The sequence below is a fragment of the Myotis daubentonii genome, chromosome 8 (assembly GCF_963259705.1).
Source record: "Myotis daubentonii chromosome 8, mMyoDau2.1, whole genome shotgun sequence".
Taxonomy (NCBI): domain Eukaryota; kingdom Metazoa; phylum Chordata; class Mammalia; order Chiroptera; family Vespertilionidae; genus Myotis; species Myotis daubentonii.
The window spans coordinates 35,850,411-35,875,335 of record NC_081847.1 but is presented as its reverse complement, the minus strand read 5'-3'; the positions used below and the strand labels follow the sequence as shown (position 1 = coordinate 35,875,335).

Below are 24,925 nucleotides of genomic sequence, written 5' to 3'. Positions count from 1 at the left end.
ACTCGGGACGGGCGGCCCCTCTTTCGAAACTTTGGAAACTTACAGGTGACACACCTCCTTCCAAAGCCAAAGGAACATGCTTTCTGATTGGACAAATCCAGTAGCGTTTCTAACACGCCTTAGCGGAGCCCACTCTGATTGGTTACAAGCTCTCCCTTTCTTCCAATCAGACTTCTACTCGGGAGAGTGCGTGAGTCTTGTGCGGTGCGTGTGCCCCATGACTGGGTCTTCATATCTGAGTGACAGAAGGCACAGCCTATGGTTGTGAAGATGCGGAGGCGCGGCCCCGCGCTGCGTGTAGTTGAGGGCTGTGCCCCCGGAAGCCGGGCTGTCAGTGCGCGTCGGACTCAGCGTTCCACCCCCGAGTGATACCCTCGCTATGGCCGCCCCGCCGCAGCTGCGAGGTCTGCTCCTGGCTGTGAACGCGCTGTTGCGCAAGCGTCGCTACCACGCTGCGTTGGCCGTGCTTAAAGGCTTCCGGAACGGAGCAGTGTGAGTGGGCCTAGGTCCGGCGGGGGCTCGGGGACGGGCCTGGCTCGGGTCAGCGGCGCGGGTTCCCGGCCTGGCGTCGCTGCGCTGTGTGCCCTTGAGCAGCCGTAGTGTGTCTGTAGGTCTCGGTGTCCGTGTCCACCATCTGCTGTGGGCGCTGGATTCTGGGTCCCGCGCGCCTTCTGAGCCGGAGATCCCACTATGCTTTTTCTGGGTCCTTCGTGCTTTGCAGCCTGGTCCTCTCGCCTTGACCACCTCCCACGCCAGTCTCTGTATTCCCTGCTTTAAAGTCTAGTTTCTCCCTTGCCCTCCCCCTCCGCTGTGTGCCCTTGGCCCTCTCTGGGTTCAGTGGCCCCATCTGCACAAAGGGAAGCTGGCCTCTAGCAGACCTCTGCCTATGCTCCCGCCACCCCGCCTCCCCCATTAACCCGGCCTTGGGCTCACACCCGGTTTCTCACTCCCCATCTGCGTAACTCGAGCGCTAAATCCCCATCTAGCACAGGGACTCCAGGGTCATAAGCCTCAGGAGTGACAGCAAATGTTTTAAATAGTTGCAAATGCAGTACTTGCTGGGCAGATTGATTCTACCCTGGCTATCGGTCCTGCAGAAGATGTGTTGGGGTGATTTCCACTGCCTGTTCTTGGAGGGGAGCTCGGCCTCCTTTAACCTCATGCATAACGGCTGTCATTTATTGAGAGCCTATTGTGCTAGAACTGGGAATGCAGCAGAGAACAAACTGAACAAAGATCTCTATCCTCCTGGAGTTGGCATCCTAGTGGCAGCCTGGCCTGGTGATAAGGATATGGACGGCCTCAGTTTGAATCTTGGTGCCACCTATCTGTGTGATCTTGAGCAAGTTATTTAGCCTCAGTTTCTATAAAATAGGGATGATAATAGGACTTACACTGTCAGAGAATTGAGTCAATATGTATGTAATGCTTATGTATGAAATGCTTAGCACAATGCCTTATATACATGTATTACTGTTGGCTGCTGTTATTGTTTATTCACATGGATTCTACCTGGCTCACTTTCCTCAGCTTTTTCAGGCCTCTGTTTGTGTCACCTCCTCAGTGAGGCCATCCCTGAACTCCCCACCTTTTTCGCTACTTAATTTTTCTCCATAGTACTTGTCACCATCTAACACTCAGTAGTTCACTCATGTATCCTGTTTTATTTTTTTCTTTATATTTTTATTGATTTCAGAGAAAGGGAGAGAGAGGTAGAAACATCAATGATGAGAGAGAATCATTGATTGGCTCCCTCCTGCATGCCCCACACTGGGGATTGAGCCCATAACCCAGGTATGTACCCTGCCTGGGAATTGAACCATGACTTCCTGTTTCCTAGATCAACGCTCAACCACTGAGCCACGCCAGCTGGGCATGTAGCCTATTTTTATACTCTGTCTCTCACTAGAAAGTAAGCTTCATGGGGACAGAAATTTTTATCTACTTTGTCCTTTGGTATATTCTTAGTACCTGGTACATAGTAGGACTTCCAAATATTTCTTAAATGAATGAGTAAGTGTGCAAGGTAAGAATTGTCATTGTCCCCATTTTCCAGATGAGAAGACTGTGGCTCAGAGAGCTAAATTCATTGCTCTTGATTATGTCATTTAGTCAGGTTCCAAGCCAGGATTTAAACCCAAGGATGCCCAAGACCAGGCTCTTGACTTCCTTGGGCACCCAGAGTTTCAGGTAGAAGTTGATTCCTGCTGAGCCATGCTTTGGTGTGATGAGGGTGGAATGGACCCTGAGATAACATCAGTTTCCCTTTGCCAAGATATTCTTAGGACTAAGCAAGAGTTAATAGGCGTCACACAAGCCCTGGTGCCAGCAGGCATTGCCCAATGCTGGCTTTGTACACCTGCTCCCACTCAACTCTTCCTGTGATCTCAGGAGCCTTCCCAGCCAAGGAAGGCACTTGCTAAGGTCAAGCTCTTGGGTTCAAGTCCCAGTTCCCTCATTTCAAAGCTGGGTGCCCTTCATCTCTTCTGGCCTCAGTTTCCTCCCCTGTAAAATGGAAACAAATTCACCTGCACAGGGGGTTTTCTAGGCAGTGATCCCGTTATACTGGTAAGCTAAGACACCATGCCCTTCCAGAAGGATCTGGAGTCCAACGGGCAGACTGATCTTGAAACTGTCATGGCAGTGCCAGGTGATTGGAGTGCTGTGCAGAAGAGATGATGCTGATATTTTGAAGGCTGCGTTGGAGTTTGCCAGGGGGAGAAGGGCACCCCAGGTAGAAGGGATGGTCTGAGCAAATGCCTGGAGGTGGAAAAGAATGCTGTTCGTGAAGAAAGGCCGACCATTTAGGGAGACAGTCCTGGACGACTGAGACATGTGAACTTTGTAAAATTTTTTTTTTTAATTAAATCTTTATTGTTCAGATTATTACATTTGTTCCTTTCCCCCCCCCCCATAACTCCCCTCCTCCCAGTTCCCGCCCCACCCTCCGCCCTCACTCCCCACCCACTGTCCTCATCCATAGGTGCACGATTTTTGTCCAGTCTCTTCCCACATCTCCCACACCCCTTTCCCCCCCAAGAATAGTCAGTCCATTCCCTTTCTATGTCCCTGATTCTATTATAATCAACAGTTCATTCTGTTCATCAGATTATTTATTCACTTGATTCTTAGATTCACTTGTTGATAGATGCATATTTGTTGTTCATAATTAGTATCTTTACCTTTTTCTTCCTCTTCCTCTTCTTAAAGGATACCTTTCAGCATTTCATATAATCCTGGTTTGGTGGTGATGAACTCCTTTAGCTTTTCCTTATCTGTGAAGCTCTTTATCTGACCTTCCGTTCTGAATGATAGCTTTGCTGGATAAAGTAATCTTGGTTGTAGGTTCTTGGTATTCATCACTTTGAATATTTCTTGCCACTCCCTTCTGGCCTGCAAAGTTTCTGTTGAGAAATCAGCTGACAGTCGTATGGGTACTCCCTTGTAGGTAACTGAGTTTCTTTCTCTTGCTGCTTTTAAGATTCTCTCTTTGTCTTTTGCTCTTGGCATTTTAATTATGATGTGTCTTGGTGTGGTCCTCTTTGGATTCCTTTGTTTGGGGTTCTCCGCGCTTCTTGGACCTGTAAGTCCATTTCTTTCACCAGGTGGGGGAAGTTTTCTGTCATTATTTCTTCAAATAGGTTTTCAATATCTTGGTCTCTCTCATCTTCTGGCACCCCTATAATTCTGATGTTGGTACGCTTGAAGCTGTCCCAGAGGCTCCTTACACTATCCTCGCATTTTTGGATTCTTTTTTCATTTTGCTTTTCCGGTTGGATGTTTTTTGCTTCCTCGCATTTCAAATCATTGACTTGATTCTTGCGCTCCTCTGGTCTGCTGTCGGGCGTCTGTATAATATTCGTTATTTCAGTCCGTGTGTGCTTAATTTCTAGTTGGTTCCCCAATATAAGATCGAGGGTCTTATTAGTTTTCGTGTAGATCTCATTAAGTTTATCGGCAGCTTCTAAACAGTTCTTGAGAGACCTTAAAAGTGTGGTTCTGAACTCTATTTCTTCCATTGACAATTTTGTCCTGTTTCTTTGTCTCCGCATTTTGTTATGCTTCCTTGGTGCACCCCCTAGTGGTCTTTGTTCGCAGTCTTATAGATAAATCTTGATTGTTGTAGCTAATTCCAGGGAGGGTTTGACCTCCAGGCCAAGTGGCTATGAGAATCAGCTGTGTCAGCAGTGAGAGAACTTCTGTCCTCTAGGGAGGTGCTAATCTAGCCTTTGCCTGAGGCTATCTGACAAATGCCTCTGTGCAGGGCTTGGGCGGGGCGGGTCGCACAGGATCAACAGGGTGGGCTGGAGAGAGCAGTTATGGCGGCTCTCAGTCCTGTCCCAAGGGGCTCTGCCTCTCTGAGTCCCAGCACCCGCTGCAAAGCTGGGAGAGAAAGCTGCACTCGCTCTGACCGAAGCCAGACAGTCCCGCTTCTCCCGTTTGAGTCTGGGTCCCTAGAGACTCGCCCGGATCTGGAGCTCAGAGTCTGCGACTCCCTCCCGATTGAAAACAACAACCGCGCCCTCCACCGCCAGCCCGCTCCGCACACTCCGCACCTCAGAATTTGACTTCAGCACTGCGCCTCCTCTGAGTGTCCGTATGCGTTTCTCTTTCCTCCTAGTTGTAGGACTTCCACTCAGCCAGCGTTCCTGTGGTTCTGGGTGATGTCCCTTCCGTTTTTTGGTTTCACTTTTGAAGTAGTTGTTCAAAGCAGCAAACTCCGGTGTTAACCTATGCCGCCATCTTGGTTCTCCCCCGAACTTTGTAAAATTTAACTCAGTTTGGTTTCCACGCCTAAATATATCAATGTGCATCTCACCAAATAAGAGCATTTTCTTATATGGCTGAATTGTCATGATTGCATTTAGTAAGTTAATAGTAATCCTATAATGTAGACTACTGTCCAGCCAGTAGTCAAATCGTTTCAGTTGTCTCCCAGATATTCTCCAGCCTTGATCCAGACCAGATCCTCCAGGACATCACATTACACCTGTGCCATTATGCCCATTAAGTCTTTTTAAATCTAGGGCATCCCTTCTTTCAGGACACAGAGTAACCCTGTGAACAGTAGTAACCAGCTTCCCCTGATTTGAAGACTGGGAAGGGGGCGTGGCAGATTTAGGGAGTTGCGGGCACTGTTCTGCTTGTAAGGAAGCGTCCTTTTAGCCCTGGTCCCCTGGAGGAGGCTGAGGGCGTCCCTTCTTCAGGAGAGAGAGATCGCTTTGGGTGAGGCGGGGCAAGGAGCTTTGTGGGGCCAGGATGGGTGTCCTGCCCACTGCAAGGCAGGGGAGAAGAGAGGCTTTAACTTGTTGACATTTTCATGTTGTTAGTTTATTTTTTAAATTACATAACATTCAGAAAAGCCATAACAAGTTAAATGCTAGAAAGTTCTGCCCACCCTGTCCTGTCACATAGCCCCCCTCCCTGTCGGAGGCCTCTGTGTGCAGCCGCGTGTCTCCCTCCGTAAATATTGTCTACCTAGACAAATCCGTACATTCTCCTCCCATACCTTTTAAACACGTTTTATTTCGAAATACGCTTAGATTTATAGAAGAATTTTCTCGTTTTGCACACTTTTCCATGTTACACACCTTGCTCTGGTAAAACACTGCAGTGCACATAAAGCCACCTCATTCTTTGTTTAATGTTTTTTTTCTTCTTTATTTCATAGAAGAAGAGAGAGGGAGAGAGAGAAACATCAATGATGAGAATCATCTATCAGCTACCTCCTGCACGCCCTCTACTGGAGATTAAGCCCGCAACCCCGGCATGTGCCCTGAAAGGGGGGCGCAGGGGGAATCGAACTGTGACCTGGTTTGTGGGTTGACACGCAACCACTGAGCCACACCTGCTGGGCAAGCCGCCTCATTCTTTGACTGCTGTTTAGTATTCTACTGAATGGATAGAGTGTTATTTATTTATCCAATAACACCCCCTGCAGAGAGACCCCCAGTTTGCTTCCAGTCTTTGGCTATTTCAAACAAGCCTATAGTGAACATTCACAGGTACTCATATGACAACAATATATGGCTCATGACCATTGTTTCAAGGAGGATGCTATGGATTTTTACAGCGTGTAGCCTGGTCAGATCAGGGCCTGGCAGTTGGAGAACTTGGTGAGGGAAAGGCGAGTCCAATAAAGAAGAACAAGAAAGAAAGAGACATTAACATTTGGGGAACTAGGAACTTTCACATGTGTTATGTCCTTACCTGCCAGAAGCAGCTCTGAAATGGAGAATACTTTTTTACTGATGAGAATAGTGTGGCTTTGAGAGGTTAAGTCATTTATCCAAGTTTATACAGCAAAACGTGGCAGGACTTGGACACCAAGTACTATTTCCTTTCTGCGACCCACTTTGAACCTAGACCTAACTCAAAAGCTAGCATTATTTCCCTTCCTAAAATGAGGTTAGGATTAGGGAGAGGGAGAGGGGGGGAAGGGGATCAAAGAAATAGCCCAGAAAAACATTAATACAGTGATGCCGTAGTAACTGTTTTCTTTTGTTTTTACAGCTATGGAGCCAAAATCCGGGCCCCTCATGCACTGGTCATGACCTTTCTCTTCCGGAGTGGCAGGTACCCACCCCCATCAGCACACCCTGTAAACTGGGAGAAAAAGTGGTCAGGCTCAGTGCCAGGGCTGTTGCAGTAGCTTCCTAGCTGGGTCTGGCCTGTCCCCACACCCACGTCCTAGAGTACCACTCTGATTCTACTGTCCCTGCTGGAAACCTCCCCTCGATCCCACTCCTCCAAAGAAGCCCAGCTTCCAGGTGTGGCCTTTAGACCCTCTGCAGTTTGGCCTCCGCTGCATCCCACCCTGTTCTCCCATGTTCACCCTGGGGTGCCTTTGGCACACAGGACTTGCTGTCATTCCATGCACATGCCACATGTGGTTCTATCCATACGTTTGCTCATGCAGTACCCTCCTGCCAGGAGTTCCCTTTCCTCTTCTACCCCACCTTTATTTCCTTCTTAGCAACCCAGTTCTCTGAGGATCACTTTCTCATGACCTCCCTTTGCTCAGACTTCTTGGTCTTCCTCTGATATCTCAAGTCTTCCCTCAAGGCATTTCTCAGAAACCAGCTTGTGATCTAGTTTTGTTTTTTTTTTTAAAGAAAGCTCTTGGCTTTTAAAATATATATATATTTTTTATTGATTTCAGAGAGGAAGGGAGAAAGCTAGAGAGATAGAAACATCAATGATGAAAGAGAATCATTGATTGGCTGCCTCCTGCACATCCCCTGCTGGGGCGGGGCGGGGGGGGGGGAGGACAGGGATCGAGACCGCAACCCAGGCATGTGCCCTTGGCCAGAATCAAACCTGGGACCCTTTAGTCTACAGGCCAATGCTCTATCCACTGAGCCAAACTGGCTAGAACAGTGGTTCTCAACCTTGGCTGCACATTAGAATCACCTGGGAATCTTTTTAAAATCCTGATTTCTGGGCCTCATCCTCCAGAAATTCTGTTTCTTTGTTATGGGATGGGGCCACAACATTAGTAACAAAGAAACAGAATTTCCAGAGGATGAGGCCCAGAAATCAGGATTTTAAAAAGATTCCCAGGTGATTCTAATGTGCAGCAAAGGTTGAGAACCACTGGGCTAGGGCATGATCTAGTTTTTAATGTATGTAGTCTCACCTAGAGCTTATAAGACGCACACATGGACAGCCTTCTGGCCAAATTCGGCTTCAAGATTTTCTCTTTTTGTATTTTTACTTCTAAAATTTACTTGTGTTGGTTTGTTTTTTTGTGCTCTGATTCATTTTTTTTTTCTAATTGAGCTCAGTCATTCATTCAGTAGATACTTATTGAGTATCTGCTGTGGATCAGACTGTTTTAGATGCTGGGATACAGCAGTGAACAAAACAATGTTCACTGCCCTCGCAGAGCTGCCTTCTAGCAGGAGGTGGCAGAAGAAAAAACATAATCAATAAGGAGAGTATGTGTGGAAAGGTGACATGGGCTGTGGGAAGTAGAAATTAGAACAAGGAAAGAGAGAACGGGGATCAGGAGTGCTGGAGGAAAGGCAGGCTGCAGAATTAAATAGGGAAGGCCTCAGAGAGAAAGTCACGTTCGAGTGAAGACTTTAAGGAGGTAAAAGAGTTGGCCACATGGGCATTAGGCGAAAGTGTTCCAGGCCAAGGGAATAGCCCAGGGGTCCTCAAACTTTTTAAACAGGGGGCCAGTTCACTGTCCCTCAGACCGTTGGAGGGCCAGACTATAGTTTAAAAAAAAACTATGAACAAATTCCTGTGCACACTGCACATATCTTATTTTGAAGTAAAAAAACAAATGTTTTCGGCGGGCTGCATGTGGCCCACGGGCCGTAGTTTGAGGACTCCTGGCAATAGCCAGTGCAAAGTCCCTGAGGTGAGGTTGTGCCTGGTGAATCTGAGGGCCCTGGAGGGGAGGGGTCGACAGGGAGAGAACAAAGAGGAAGGTAACCTGGGCCCATTCTGTCCAACTTTAAAGAGGAGTTTGGCTTTTCCTTTATGTGAAACAGGAAATTGTAAGCTCTTTTGCAGGGATATGGTACTATTTGCCCTATCTTTTAGTACTGTGAGAGTGAAGAGTTTGCTGCCAGATTAAGAACAGATGGGTGAGGGTGCCAAGGGCAGAAGTAAGTGTAAAATAGGAGGCTGTGGCAATAATGCAGGTGAGTAACACTGATGGCAGTGGAGATTAGAAATGGTCAGATTCTAGAAACAATTTGAAGGCAGGATTAGTGTTAACACTTAAAAACTGGGAAATCTAACTTGTCTTAGAATTGGCAACACTGGGCCCATGTTCCTATGGGGCAAGAGCCAGCTGATTTCTGGCTATGTCCACTCACCTGACAGATTTCCACAGTGTTAGTAGACCCACTCCAAGGTCCTCATTTAGCTTTGAGGACACTTGGGTTTACCATTCCTGAATTGATCTCCCAGAGTACACTCTGTACTCCTCCCTGTGTTTTTCCCACTGCCCCTAAGTGATTTAACTTAATTTATTTTTTAAATTTTTATTGATTTGAGAGAGAGAGAGAGAGAGAGAGAGGAAAAGGAAGAGAGAGAGGGAGACATCGATTTGTGGTTCCACTCATTTTAAAAATATATATTTTATTGATTTCAGAGAGGAAGGGAGAGAGAGAGAGAGAGAGAGAGAGAGAGAGAGAGAGAGAGAGAGAGAGAGAGAGAGAAACATCAATGATTAGAGGGAACCATTGATCAGCTGTTTCCTGCATGCGCCTCACTGGGGACCAAGCCTGCAACTCGGGCATGTCCCCTGACCGGGAATCAAACTGTGACCTCCTGGTTCATAGGTCGATGCTCAACCATTGAGCCACTGTTGCCAGGACACTCATTTTTTAAAAATTGATTTTTAGAGAGAGAGGAAGGTAGAGGGGGAGAGAGAGAGAGAAACATCGATGTGAGAGCAAAGCATTGATTGGCTGCCTCCTGCACCCCCCCTATTGGGAATTGAGTCCTGACCAGGAGTAAAACTGGCAACCTTTTGGTGCACTGGACGATGCCTAACCAACAGAGCCATGCCAGCTAGGGCTATTGTTCTACTTATTTTTCATTTACTTTTTTTAATTTTTGAAAAATGTTACCATTACAAGAACACAGAAAAAAAACATCAAAAAAAATTTAGGTCTCCTGAAAACTTGGGTTGTCTTACTTCTGACAAGAAGTCAAAACGCATTATAACATGTGATTTTTTTTCTTTTTGAGTGTTCTTGTTCCACTTATTTATGCATTCATTGGTTGATTCTTGTATGTGCCCTGACCAGGGATTGAGCCCACAATCTTAGACAACATTCTAACCAACTGAACTACCCAGACAGGCTCCGAGTGATTTAATTTTAAAGGATAAATCAACTACCTACACTACTTAAATGTTTGTTTCTCTCAGGATAAAGAGAAAACTTAGTATGGCCTTACCTGCTGCCCTCCATCCCCTGCATCCTTCGCCCACACATTCTCTGCTCAGATTTTTCTGTCCTTTACTGCCCACTCCCTGTCCCTCCTCAGGATCTTTGCTGATCCCTCTGCCTGGGATGCAACTCCTCTCCCCTCTTGACCACATTGATTCCTCATCCTTCGGATCCCACGATTATCTCTTGTCAGGGTCAAAGTTTGACCCTTGCTTTGTGATTGTATTTCCCTCTGATTAGATCATAAACCTCATGAGGGCAGCAAGCAGATCTTTTCTCCCCAGAATTGTATTCCCAGATCCAGCACACAGTAGGCACTAACTCCCTCATTCATTTATTTCTCCTCATGTTCACTCCAAAAATATAATATTTATTGAGCACCTACTCTTTGTCAGACCCTGTTCTGGGCCCTAAGGATGAACAAGTCAGTCGTAGATACCACTCTCTGGTACCTTCCGCTGCGATGGGGTGGGAGTGGGGAAGATAATAAACGAGCATATACAAGTCAGGTGGCAATAAGACCTATGAAGGGGAAAAAAAGTAGGGTAAGGGGACAGATGTGATGGGCATTCTTTTATGTAGGGTGTTCGGGGAAAGACTCTCTGAGGAAGTGGCATGAAGTTAAGGCCTGAATCAAGGATGCCAGCAGCCCTCAGGACATGGATGTTAGAGGCCCTGAGCTCCTTGTGTGGTTTAGTTTTGCATGTCCAGCGGGTGAATGCCCTCCAAATGGCTGAGCCCGCGCGCTCATGGTAATTCCCTAATTTTGTGCAGCCTCCAGGAGAAGCTTCGGGCCATCCTGAAGGCCACGTACATCCACTCTTCTAACCTGGCCTGCTTCGTGTTCACCTACAAGGGCCTCTGTGCCCTGCAGTCCCACCTGCAGGGAGAGACCCACCCGGTGCACTCGTTCCTGGCTGGCTTCATCGGGGGCTTGCTGGTGTTTAGAGAGAACAATAACATCAACAGCCAGGTAAAGATCCTCCCCAGGGATGTGTGTGGGCTGGCTGGGTTTGGGGTGGGATATGGCTCAGGTATGAATTGCGGGTCGGGGGGTCAAAGAAGATGAGCTCTTGGCTTCCTTCCAAGTCTGAAGATCTGTGATTCACAGTCCCTCTGTGATCTTGGGAAGGTCACCTCCCCCTCAGTTTCCTCGTCTGTAAATCAAGCAGTTTATTGGAATTTTATGATTCCCAAAATCAATGTGTACTGCTCTCTGGGGGCAAAGATGTTTTTATTTTTTTAAAGAAAATCATTGCAGCCCTAGCCGGTTTGGCTCAGTGGATGGAGCGTCAGCCTGTGGACTCAAGGGTCCCAGGTTCGATTCCGGTCAAGGGCATGTACCTTGGTTGCGGGAACATCCCCAGTGGGGAGTGTGCAGGAGGCAGCTGATCGATGTTTCTCTCTCGTCGATGTTTCTAGCTCTCTATCCCTCTCCCTTCCTCTCTGTAAAAAAATCAATAAAATATATTAAAAAAAAATCATTGCAGTGAAATGAGAAAAAAGAAAAGTGACCCTGGAATATGATTTTCATAAAACAATATTTATTAAAGAATTGCCTCTTATTCTGTAACTTGCCCTTTTCTGGGTTAAAGTTCTATTTATTTTTTACTTTTATTGATTTCAGAGAGAGGAAGGGCGGGTGAGGGAGAGAGAAAGAGAAACATTAATCAGTTGCCTCTCGCACGCTCCCCAAACCAGGGATCAAATCTGCAACCTGGGCATGTACCCAGACCGGGAATTGAGCTTGCCACCTTTTTATAAAAAAAAAAAAATCAAGATTTCTATTTTATTTATTTATTTTTAAATATGTTTTTATTGATTTTGAGGGAGAGAGGAAAGGAGAGGAATAGAGAGATAGAAACATTGATGCAAGAGAAACATCATTGATCGGCTGCCTCCTGCACGCCCTCTACAGGGGTCGAGCCTGCAACCCAGGCATGTGCCCTGACCAGGAATTGAATTGGTGACCTCTTGGTTCATGGGTCAGTGCTCTAACCGCTGAGCACATAGGCCAGGGCTTATTAAATATTTTTAAATGATAAAAACAGTTTTATTTTCACATTTTAAAAAATGCAGATTAGCCCTAACTGGTTTGGCTCAGTGGATAGAGCATCAGCCTGCGGACTGAAGGGTCCCAGGTTCGATTCCAGTCAAGGGCATGTACCTTGGTTGCGGGCACATCCCCAGTAGGGGGTGTGCAAGAGGCAGCTGATCAATGTTTCTAACTCTCTATCCTTCTCCCTTCCTCTCTGTACAAAATCAATAAAAATATATTTTTTTAAAAATGCAGATTAAACAGCCTCTATGTGCCTGGCATATGTCTAGGTGCTTGGGATACATGATAATAAAGTAGAAAATAAATTGAAAAGAAAGTTTCTATCCTCCTCCAATTGTCAAGCCACTGTCCTGGGACAGTCACTTTAATTGTGTCTTGTGTAGCCCTTCAGAAATTGTCTGTGCTTGTTTCAGTGTACATATCAGGAGTTTTCCACCAATGAGATCATACTGTTTGTGTGTGTGTGTGTGTGTGTGTGTGTGTGTGTTTTCATGGGATAATGTATCTTGGAGACCGTTCTTGTCAGTCCTTCAGCCTTTTTAATATCAGAGCCCTCCACTGCTGGGTGGGTGGATGGACCAGCCTTGATTTTACTAATCTCCTCTCAATGGGCATTTAGGGGGTCTGTAGCCTTTTGCCATTGCACACATGCAGTCTACATATTTGTTTGGACCTCTCCCTGCATATGTGTCAGTCTGTTCAAAAGTTCCTAGACATGGAATTATGGAGTCTGTGAATGTGAGTGTTTTGTGTTCTGAGAAAATTTTTATATTTGTTAGAAATTTCACATCCAAAGGCTAAGAATCCTGATCACACCATCTCCTTCTTCCTCCCCTCTTTTCCTTGACCCCTGGCAATAATTATTCTGACCTATATTTCTAAAATCTTCTCATTTCAACAGTGTTATATAAGTGGAGTCACTACAGTATGCAGCCTTTGGGATTGGCTTTTTTCACGCGGCATAATTCACTGGAGATTCATCCAAGTTGTTGAGTCTGTCAGTAGTTCATTTATTTTTATTGTTGAGTGGTGTTCCATTGCATGGATGTACCACAGTTTGTTTAAACATTTATCCCCAGAAGGACATGTGAGTTGTTTCCAACTTTTGGCTGTTAGGAATACAGCTGCTAAGAACATTCTTGTACACGTTTTTGAGAGAGCATTAGTTTTCATTTCTCTGGGATAAATGCCCAAGAGTACAGTTGCTGGGTCAAATGGTACATGCATGTTTAGTTTTATAAGAAACTCGCAAGCTATTTTCCACAGTGACTGTACTATTTTACATTCCCATCAGGAATATATACAGGTGACTCAGTTCCTCTACATCCTAGCCAGTATTTGGTTTATCATATATATTTTTTTAATTTTAGCCATTTTGATAGGTGTGAAATGCCATCTCATTTGTGATTTTAAATTTGCATTTCCCTGATGGCTAATGATGTTAAACAGCGTTACATGTGCTTATTTTCCATCTGTATAACCTCTTCAGTGAAGTATCTGTTCACGTCTTTTGACCATTTACTAATTGGATTTTTTTTTTTTTTTTTTACTGTTGAGTTTTGAGTTTTTAAAAAATATATTCCAGATAGTAGTCTTTATCAGATTTTTTTTTTTTTGTAAATACTCTCTCCCAGTCTATAGCTTTTTTTTTTTTTTTTGCCTCTTCACATGGGCTTTCATAACAAAAAATAATAATTAATTTTGATGAGATCCAGTTTATCAAAAATTTTTTATGTATTTTTTTTAAATATATTTTATTGAGTTTTTACAGAGAGGAAGGGAGAGAGAGAGAGAGTCAGAAACATCGATGAGAGAGAAACATCGACCAGCCGCCTCCTGCACATCCCCCACCGGGGATGTGCCCGCAACCCAGGTACATGCCCTTGACCGGAATCGAACCTGGGACCTTTCAGTCCGCAGGCCGACGCTCTATCCACTGAGCCAAACCGGTTTCGGCTTTTTTATGTATTTTTTTGGTGTCAAGTTACTTTTTAGTTTTGAACCATCTAAGTATATTAATTAAAAAATTTTAAATAAATAATGATAAAGATATAAAATAGTACTATTTAAAATGTCTGTACTTCCAAGGCAATCTACAGATTCAGTGCAATCCCTATTAAAATACCAATGGCATAGTTCACAGCATTAGAACAAATACTCCAAAAATTTATATGGAATCAAAAAAAAACAGAAATAGCTGCAGCAATTTTGAGAGAGAAAAATAAAGTTGGAGGAATCACAATACCAAATTTCAAGTTATACTACAAAGCCACCGTAATCAAAACAGCCTGGTACTGGCACAAGGACAGGCATATAGATCAATGGAACAGAACAGAGAACCCAGAAATCGACCCACGCCATTACGCTCAATTAATATTTGACAAAGGAGGCAGGAGCATACAATGGAGTCAAGAGAGTGGTGTTGGGAAAATTGGACAGATACATGCAAAAAACGAAACTAGACTACCAACTTATACCATACACAGAATGAACTCAAAATGGATAAAGGACTTTTAAATGTAAGTTGTAAAACCATAAAAATCCTAGAAGAAATCATAGGCAGCAAAATCTCAGACATCAACAAATCAATAAATGACAAGTGCTGGTGAGGATGTGGAGAAAAGGGAACCCTAGTACACTGCTGGTGGGAATGCAGACTGGTGCAGCCATTATGGAAAACAGTATGGAGTTTCCTCAAAAAATTAAATGTGGAACTGCCATTTGACCCAGTGGATTCCGCTTCTAGGAATATAGCCTAAAAAACCCGAAACACCAATCATAAAGAATGTATGCTCCCCTATGCTCATAGTGGCACAATTTACGATAGCTAAGATCTGGAAACAGCCCAGGTGCCCATCAGTAGATGAGTGGATAAACAAGTTGTGGTACATTTATACCATGGAATACTATGCAGCAGTAAAAAAAGAAGAATCTCTTACCCTTTGAGACAGCATGGAGGGACCTGGAGAGTTTCATGCTAAATGAAATAAGTCAGTCAGAGGAAGATAAGTATCACATGATCACACTCATATGGAATCTAAGTAACAAAATAAACTGATGAATGGAGTGGATCCAAAGACATGGAAGCATGGAACAGAATGCAGAATCTCATAGGGAGGGTGGGTGGGTGGGAGGTAATCAACAAAAGACCTTATATACATACTAGAGGCCCGATGCACGAAATTTCTGCAAGACTAGGCCTTCCTTCCCCTGGCTGCCGGCACCGGCTTCCCTCACAGCCCCGGCTTCGCCTGGAAGGTCGTCCGGAAGGATGTCTGGTCTAATTAGCATATTACGCTTTTATTATTATAGATATGCATAACCCATGGACACAGACAATAGGGTGCTAAAGACTGGGGGTGGCGGGGGAGGTAGGCTGGAGGGGGTCAATGGGGGAAAAGGGGAACATATGTAATACTTTCAGCAATAAAGAATTATTTTTTAAAAATAAAATAAATAAAAGTGGGGTAACAACCTTAAAAAAATAAATAATATAGTATTATTAAAATGTCTGATACCACTTCATCTTGCACACCAACTTTGAAAAACACCGATCCATTCATGGGGGTGGGCAGAAGGTTCCCAGTGGCTGTGCACACCTGTAATCCCCTGTCATTCCCTCCCTGCAGATCAACATGTACCTGCTGTCACGCGTCCTATTTGCCCTGTGCCGCCTGGGAGTGGAGAAGGGCTACATTCCCGAACCCAAGTGGGACCCATTCCCATTGTTCACCGCGTTAGTGTGGGGGCTGGTGCTGTGGCTCTTTGAATACCACCGGCCCACGCTGCAGCCCTCACTGCAGTCCTCTATGACCTACCTGTACGAGGACAGCAATGTGTGGCATGACATCTCGGACTTCCTCATCTACAACAAGAGCCGTCCCTCAAAGTAACACAGCCCTGAGGCGCTTATGGGGGCTTCTACCTGAGTAGGCTCTGGGCGGTGTCCAGTTGTGGCTTGAGATTGGCTCCATCAGTGAAACCTCCCAGAGGATCCTGCTTTCTCAAGATCATGGCTCTCAGACTCCAACTTCCATTAACCCAGGGTTCCATTGTCCAAAGCAGAAGCACCAATTTTCCAGTCTCATTAGGTACTCTTGAATGGTGGAATAAGAGGCTGAGTCAGGCTGAGGAACCTAAGGCATGGTTCCAGCGTATTGCTCACTTCTGTGAGACCTGGGAAAGTCACCCTTCTCTCTAGGCCTCAGGGTCATGGAGCTCAGAGGAGGGCCCTGAAATCTCTTTCTGGTGGGTATGTTCTTTGACTGTTCTTATGCTGGTGGGCAGTGGGTTTGCAAATATGTTTTTACAAAATATTAAGTTCCTTTTCTCGAGTGTTCTATTGGAGAAGCTCTAGAGTTGCACTGTCCAATAGAAACATAATGACAGTCATATATGTAATTGAAATTTTTCTAGTAGTCACATTAAAAAAAAAAGTGGGAAGAAGCAGATGAGATTAATTTTGATATATTTTAGCCCAAATTTCTAAAATATTATCATTTCAACATGTAATTACTATGAAAATAAGGTCTTTTATATTCTTTTTTCTTATGCAGAGTCATCAAAATCAAGTATGTGTTTTACATTTACAGCACGCCTCAATTTAGACCAGTCACATTTCAAGGCTCAGTAAGTAGCCACATGTGGCTAGTCGTGGCTGTATTGGACTATACAGATATAGAACACTTCTATCATCACAGAAAATTCTAGTGGGCATTGCAGATATAGAGCTAGAGGACATGGGTTGGAGTCCCCACTCCATCACTGTGTAATTTTGAGGAAGGTTCGTGACCTCCCAGACCCTCAGTTTCTTGTAAAATGAGAGTAATTGTAATAATACCCGGTGTCCATGTTGGACTTGAATAACTACAACTGCTGCTACCCACACTAATCATTTAATGAGCTCCTACTTCCTCCTGGGTGCTTTGCACATACTTTTTAAATCCGTACAATGACCTTACAGGTCTGTATTTTGATTTTCATTCTACAGATGTGGAAACAGAATCAGAGAAGGGAAGTAACTTGCCCAAGATATACAGTTAGTATGGTAGCCCCGTCAGGGTTTGAACCCAGATTTATCTGATTTCAAAGCCTATGTGTTTTTAAGTGCCTTACTTTAAATTTAGAAACCTAAGCTAAACTATGCAAATGTTAGCTAGTTCTAGGATCTGTTTCAGAAGGGGATACAAACTCAGATGCCTACAGGGCCCTGACGGTGGCATAAATGATCATGTTCTGGGTGCTATGTAGTAGGGACTGATGGGGACGTGGTGAACTGGAGACGTCTGTGCCAGTCCGATATTTTAAAACCAAGCTGGATAAATCAATCAGGTCTCCAGGAAGATTTGGTCCGTGACCCACTAATTGGAGTCCCTTGGCCTAATAGGAATATCTCAGTCTCTTTATATTTTAGAACTTACTAGTAGAAATGTACACATGAGTCACTGGAGATCTTGTTAAAATGCAAATTCTGATTCAGTGGGTTTGGGGTGGGGCCTGAATATTCTGCCTGTCTCTCAGACTCCCAGGTGCTGCTGCTGCTGCTGATCTGAGCCACACCTTGAGTAGCAAGGTAGTAGGGGATGATATGGGGCCAACTGCTATCCCATGTGACACATGTGGAAACTGAACTAAACAGGGCTGAGCTGTTAGGTAACAGAGCAGGGATTAGGTCTGACTCTAACAGCTGTGTTCTCAGCCACGATGTTGCACTGCCAACCTGGAGAAAGTGATCTTGAAGGTCCCTTAGTTCATTCGGTGGAGGGTGAATGAGATCCTAAGGTTATGGGAGAGGAGGGGGTCATCATCAGCAAGTGGGTTTTATGGCAGATGTAGGGGGGCCCTGCCCATATCTCTTCTAGTTTACCATGTTAGTGCACACCAGCAGCTTTTCCAACAGCCACCCCTTGTGTCTTTCTGCCTGAGGGCATCACTTGCCACTGGCACCTGCTTTGCCACCCTGCAGCAGACCTGCAGTGCTGGGGGATTAACACATCCAGGGCACAGCTCTCAATCAATGCCTGATAAATGGCCCCACTCCCACTCCCCTCGCCCAGTAGGCATGCTCCACTCTGGCTCTCAGGGCACCCCAGCAGGACTGAGCTCCTCTTGTCCACAGTGGTTACTTGCTCGATAACACCTCCTTTCCTGTCTCCCTTCCTCAGGCCCCTACCAGTGCTTCCTGGGACCACTTCCGATGTAACCCACTTGCACTCAAATTCTTGTCTTGGGGTCTGCTATCGGAGGACCCAAACGAAAATTGGCCTCTGGTATAGCAGGTTGAGAGGTAGTATAACATGGTGGTTGGGGACATAGGCTTTGTAGCCAATGTCTGGGCTCAGCTCTGGTTCTGTTGTTTCCTAGGGCAAGTGACTTAACTATTCTGTACCTGTGTTTCATCATCTGTAAAGAAGGTGTTCTATAGGGTGATCTGGAGGATTAAATATGACACATAAAGTAAGCCCTCTGTAAATGTTTGCAGTTATTTCTAATCGTGTTCAAACATAGAAGGAAGCGTGGTCCTGAGAACTGAGTACCCTGCTTTCAGCCTGTCTTGCCCTCCAGCTGAAGGTAAAGCCTTGGCTGCCTGCCCTCCCCACATCCCCCCACTGCCACTGGGGGTTGGCCAGCTCTGCCACCGACTGTCTCTGCTCTCTAAGAATAGGTTTCCCTGACAGATGGCATCTCTCTGGATCCTGCCAGAGCATCTGCTGCCTCCAACTGCTCACTCCAGGGAGGAAGGCGGTGTGGACCTTGCTGAGGAGCTGAGTGCTGGCTTCCAGCAGACCTGAAAGGAGTCCCCACTCGGCTCCTTCCTAAGATCAGTAAAATGGGCATTGCCAAAGGGCACACAGTAGGCACTCCATAAATGCTGGTTCCTTAAACAGCACAGTGGTTTAGCATGTTTGTTTATTAAGCATCTGCCACATTCCTACAAAACCTTCTGGGACTGTAAATAATAACTTAATTTTTAAAATATTTTTTATTGATTTGAGAGAGAGAGAGAGAGAGAGACATCGACGTGACAGTGTAACATCGATCAGCTGCCTCTGAGCCCGCAATCTGAGCATGTGTCCCGACTGAAAATCAAACCAACAACCTTTTGGTGCACTGGACGATGCCCAACCAACTAAGCCACACCAGCCAGGGTTGTAGACAATAACTTTTAAATTAATAATATGTACACATAGTACAAAATTTAAATGGTATAAAAGTTGTGTAATAGAAAAGTCAGGTTCCATCCTACAACCCAAGCTCCTCCCCTCTTGCCAGGGCCACTCACTGTTAGCACTTTCCAGTACTGCCTTCCAGAGATATTCCATGCACAGCCCCGTCCTTGTCTCATAAGAACCTATTACATTACACTGTCATCTCAACAACTTTAGCATTTCCTCTCTGTCCTCTGCATTGTTAGTTTCTCTTTGATTAATAATCTGATATGCGTTCTTTCTTTGAGCTGGTTCCCTCAACTCAACCCCTACCCCCCAAATATCTTGGGCAGATCCTTACTGTAATGAGCATGAAGATGAACCACCCGAGATATCCTGAGCCTTATCAGAGACAACACCCAACATTCAGGCTCACGGATCACCAAGTGAAAGAGGAAAGACAAAGCTGAAGGTAATTTGGGGCCCTTCTGCTGCTCTGCTCCCAAATTAGAGATCTTTCAGTGAACCTATATGAGAGCAATGATTCACAGGCTGAGATGCCAAGAAATTGCCTCATGATGCTTGTTGCTCCCACCTTCCACGGGCTCTAGAAAGGACCCAGGAGATGGTGTTTCTTTCTATATTGTTCACTTCTCCCACTCCCGCGAGTGCATTTTGGGTTTATAAGAATAAGGCTTTAAACTTAAACCAGAACACTGTGCTGTGCTCCACTTCCTGGAACGAACCCCACCTGTCCACAATCTGTGACTTCAGATAGGTTTCTTGTTTTAATGGATTAGAGAGTATTTATTAAAAAAAAAAAAAAAAAGTCATTCCCCCTCTCCCCTTGTCTAGTTCCAGATTCATAGGAAGAGAGTGTGTCTTGCTTCAGCCTTGAAGAGCATTTTGGGTGAGAAGTTTAATTTTAACCAAAAAGTATCCTGAAGGACTCACTCTTGTGAGCTGGAGGCCACACGGTCAGGCGGAGGACAGAGGGAAAGCTGGGTGTTCTTCTGAGTATTATTTTTAATTGAGTTTAGAGAAAGGAAGGGGAGAGAGAGAGAGAGAAGAGAGAAGAGAGAGATCTGTTGTTCCACTCAGTTATGCATTCATTCATTGATTCTTGTACGTGTCCTGACCAACCCCACAACCTTGGTGTATCAGGATGACGCTCCAACCAACTGAGCTATGTGGCCAGGGCTCTATTGTTTTTAGAGAGGGCTTTCTAATGGAGGGGTCCCCATTTTCTGTACAGGTCTCTGCTCAAAGCTGCTGCAGAAATCACGATTTTATACATAAGACAGGAAATAGAGGCTATGGCAGCCGTGGGCAAACTACGGCCTGCGGGCCGGATCCGGCCCATTTGAAATGAATAAAACTATTGAAAAAAAAGGCCGTACCCTTTTATGTAATGATGTTTACTTTGAATTTATATTAGTTCACACAAACACTCCATCTATGCTTTTGTTCCGGCCCTCCAGTCCAGTTTAAGAACCCATTGTGGCCCTCGAGTCAAAAAGTTTGCCCACCCCTGGGCTATGGGGTCTCTTTTGGAAACCTTGTTCTCACTGCTCTTCCGGGCTTCTCCCTTCAGCCTCTGTTCGTGGGCTGCATATCAGCTGAGAGAAGGGTCAGGGACAGGCCGCAACAGCTCTTTTAGGTTACCTTTTATGTGTGTCATGAACCCCTTTGGCATCTGGTGAAACCTATGGACCCTTCTCTTAATGCTGTTTTTAAACCCTATAAAACAAAATACATAGGATTTTAAAAAGGACAACAATTACATTGAATTTTGAAATAATCGAAATAGTTTTAAATATATTTTTATTGATTTCAGAGAGGAAGGCAGAGGGAGAGAGAGAGAGAAACATCAATGATGAGAGAGACTCATTGATTGGCTGCCTCCTGCATGCCCCACAGTGGGGATCAAGCCCACAACCCGGGCATATGCCCTGACCCGGGAATCAAACCGGTGACCTCTTGGTTCTTGGGTCGACACTCCACCACTGAGCCACATCTGGCTGGGCCACACTTACTTTTTTTTTTTTTTTTAATCTTATTAAAGAACAATGGTCCAAAACTACCATGATTTCATAGATGCAATAGCACAAATAATCTCACAATACCTGCAGCAACTGTAGCAGGATATGGAAATAGCTGTGATTTCTATTGGTGATAAAGTCCCAGCTACTGCTAACAGGCCTCTGGTTTGTTGTCAACATTTAGAATTGATGAAAATGTTACATTGCAGTCAGAGGCTAGTGAAAATATGGGTGTAATTTTTTTTTCTTTCCTGTCTAAGTTCATGGATTTCAGATTCAAAATCCCTACTTGAGAGTTATCTTCCCAGTCTGACCACATGGCAGCTGCCATTATTTAGCAAACCCTGAGCACGGAATAATGAAAATAATGGCTAATGCTGGCTGATCCCGTACTTAGTAAGTACTAAGTACACGGTGATATTGGAGACTAAGATTCAGCAATGAAAGAAGCCAGTTCCTGCCCAACCAGGGCTAACAAATGAATATGTAAATAAGATGATTCCAAAACGGTAGGTGCTATGAAGTCAATAGTACAGAACAGTGTAATAGAATGGCTTAGAAGGGAGAACGAAAAGGTCTGTTTTCCAGGGAAAGGTTCTCTAAGGAGGTGATGTTTGCTCTGAGACCTGAGTCATGAGCGAGTCGTGCACAGATGTGGATGGAGAAAGGGTGATTGGCCACAGGCAGTTTTGCCTTGTAAAGATAAAATAACTGGTTAACAGTTTGGTGTTGGTTTTTTTTTTTTTTTGTTTGGTTTCATTTCTCCATTGTTTTCAGACTTAGTAAATTTCATTTTTTCATTGGTTTCAGACTTCATATATTTAAGCTAGCTATTAGTTTGGTTTCATTTCTCCATTGACAAAGTTCTCACAATTACTCCCATTTTTATATTACAGTAGTTCCCCCTTATCCAAGGAGGATATATTCCAAGACCCCCAGTGCATGCCTGAAACCGAGGATAGTACTGAATCAGTCATATATATACATATATATATATATACACATATACATATATACATATATATACATATACATATACATATATATATATATATATATGATGTTTTACCCTATAATTGCCTATGGTAAAGTTTAATTTATAAATTATACGCAGTAAGAGATGAACAATAATTAAAAATAGAACAGTTATAACAATATACTGCAATACAAGTTATCTGAATATGGTTCTCTCTAGTAATTTTTATAGTTCTCATTCTAAACCTATTCCTGAACCTGTGTAATTATCCGTTACTTGCAGTAAATGGTTTGGTGTCACTCATTTCAGGAGATCACTTCTGAAGTCTTTGTATAGGCGTAAAGCTTTCTGGCCCAACACATTGTCATCAGTCAGAACACGTTTCCTGTTCATGTCTTCCACCCACAAATGTAATGCCTTTTACAGTTAACTAAGCACTTATGCACTGTGGCCATAACTTTTGCAGTTTGAGGTGCAACCGCAAAATTAGCATAAATTTCTCTTTTTTTAAAGTTCTTTTTAAAAATTATTTTATTGATTTTTAGAGAAAGCGAGAAACATCGATTTGTTGTTTCGCCCATATATGCATTCCTTGGTTGCTTCTTGTATGTGCCCTGACCAGGGATTGAATCCACAACCTCAGTGCATTGGAACAAGGATCTAACCAACTGAGCTACTCAGCTAGGGACATTAGCACAAATTTCTTTTTCCTTTTTCATAACCGGAGGATATTTTTGAGAGAGAATTTTAGAGAGAGAGGGAAGGAGAGAGGGAGGGAGGGAGAGAAATTGATGTGAGAGAGACACGTCGATAGATTCCCTCATGCACGTGCCCAGACCAGGTACATGCCCCCGACTGAGAACTGAGCTTGAAACCCTTCAGTGTGCGGGTTGATGCTCTAACCACTGAGAAGTACTGGCCAGGGCAGATTCATTCTTACCATAGGTCTTGGCAACCTCAGAGATTTTCTTCATTTCTTATTAAGTTGAGGACTTTTACCTTTTCACCTAAAAGAAGCACTTTATGGCTTCTCTTTGGCATAACCGAATTGCCAGCATCACTACTCTTGTGCTTTGGGGTCATTCTTAAGTAAAATGAGGCCTACTTGAACACAAGCACTGCGATAGCAGAACAGGCTCTGATAATTCAGATGGCTACTAAGTGACAAATGGGCACGGAGTCTATCCAGCATGGAGATACTGGACAAAGGGATGATTCACAGCCTTGTGGGACAGAGCAGGACAGCATGAAATTTCATTCACTACTCAGAATGGCGCACAATTTAAAACTTAGATAAGTTTATTTCCGGGATTTTCCATGTAATACTTTGGATCACGGGGAAACAAAATTGGATAAGGAGGGCCTGTATACATAAATCTTAGCTAGCTCTCATGATGCAGTGACAAATAGACTTGGTGGTGGTCTTCAAGTAGTTACCATTTCTTCCTGAAGACAGTGATTTGCCCCAAGAGTTGGTTCCTTATTTTGAAAGACATTACCTTGGAGAAAACCAAGTGGAGGGCCCTCTTTGAGGGAGAAGAAAGGAACACACATTTCCCATAGAATGAAGACAAGTGCTTAGGTACAATCCACACAAAAAATAAAATCCGTTATTTGCGCAGGATTGCCATGAATCTACACATATTTTGTTGTTAATTCTCACCTGAGAATATTTTTTTCCACTGATATTTAGAGAGAGTGGAAGGGAGTGAAGGGGAAGAGAGAGAGAGAAACATTGATGTGAGAGAGACACATCGATTGGTTGTCTCCTGCATGTTCCCCTACCCGAGCTAGGGATTGAACCTGCAACCCAGGTATGCGTCTTTGACCTGGAAGCAAACCTACGACCCTTCAGTGTGAGGGCCGACGCTCTCACCACTGAGAAACACTGGCCAGGGCCATTATGTCCTTTTTTAAAAATTTTGTTTTTTATTGTCATTATGTCCTCTCTAATGCTGTGATTTTATCTTTTTTTTTAAAATATATTTTATTGATTTTTTTACAGAGAGGAAGGGGGAGAGATAGAGAGTCAGAAACATCGATGAGAGAGAAACATCGATCAGCTGCCTCCTGCACATCCCCCACTGGGGATGTGCCCGCAACCCAGGTACATGCCCTTGACCGGAATCGAACCTGGGACCCTTCAGTCCGCAGGCCGACGCTCTATCCACTGAGCCAAACCGGTTTCGGCAATCTTTTTTATGGCAAAATTGCCTTATGGTCAATGAGTTTTACAGCGAAAATGTTTGTGGCAGAAATGCTTGCCACAAATATGCTTCAGTGAAAGTATCTAGAACCATTTACAGTATAGGATCTGCAAAATACACAGACCTGGAGAAGGGAACCAGCTGGAAGCTTTCCAGGGCTGGCAGGAGGCCTGCGTGCTGAGGCAGAGTGCAGGGTGGGGCTTGTTGGAGCACTGGAGCTGAAGTCCCAGGGCTGGTGGGTCCATCAGGCGGGCTTTGTGGGCCAGAGTAAAGGGTTTGAGTTTTCCAAGTATGAAGACAGCCTTTGGCAGGTTTAAGCAGAGGAGTGATGTGATGCTAATTTACATTTTAGAAAGACCCAGCTATGAGTGGAGAAGAGTGTAGGGGGCCAGGCTGGCAGCAAAAATCTATTGAGGAATCCCTGCAGTGGTCCACGTGAGAGACTGTGACTGCCTGGGCCAGGGTGGGGCCGTGAGGTGAAGAGAAGTGGCAGATCTGGGGTGTAATTTGGGGAGGCTCAGCAGCCCAGAGCTGTGCGGGTGAGGAAGCGGGGTGTAGTGACTAACCCTGATGTTC

At 44.6% G+C, this 24,925-nt stretch overlaps 1 protein-coding gene across 1 annotated transcript; it reads left to right on the top strand.

Moving 5' to 3' along the window:
- The first annotated feature begins 262 nt into the window (after window positions 1-262).
- On the top strand, window positions 263-18,436 carry PXMP4 (peroxisomal membrane protein 4). The gene is made up of 4 exons (XM_059705896.1): window positions 263-492; window positions 6,514-6,576; window positions 10,692-10,890; window positions 15,606-18,436. Exons 1-4 carry the CDS (start codon window positions 380-382, stop codon window positions 15,867-15,869), a joined length of 639 nt encoding a protein of 212 aa, XP_059561879.1. The 5' UTR covers window positions 263-379; the 3' UTR covers window positions 15,870-18,436.
- Window positions 18,437-24,925: the final 6,489 nt, after the last annotated feature.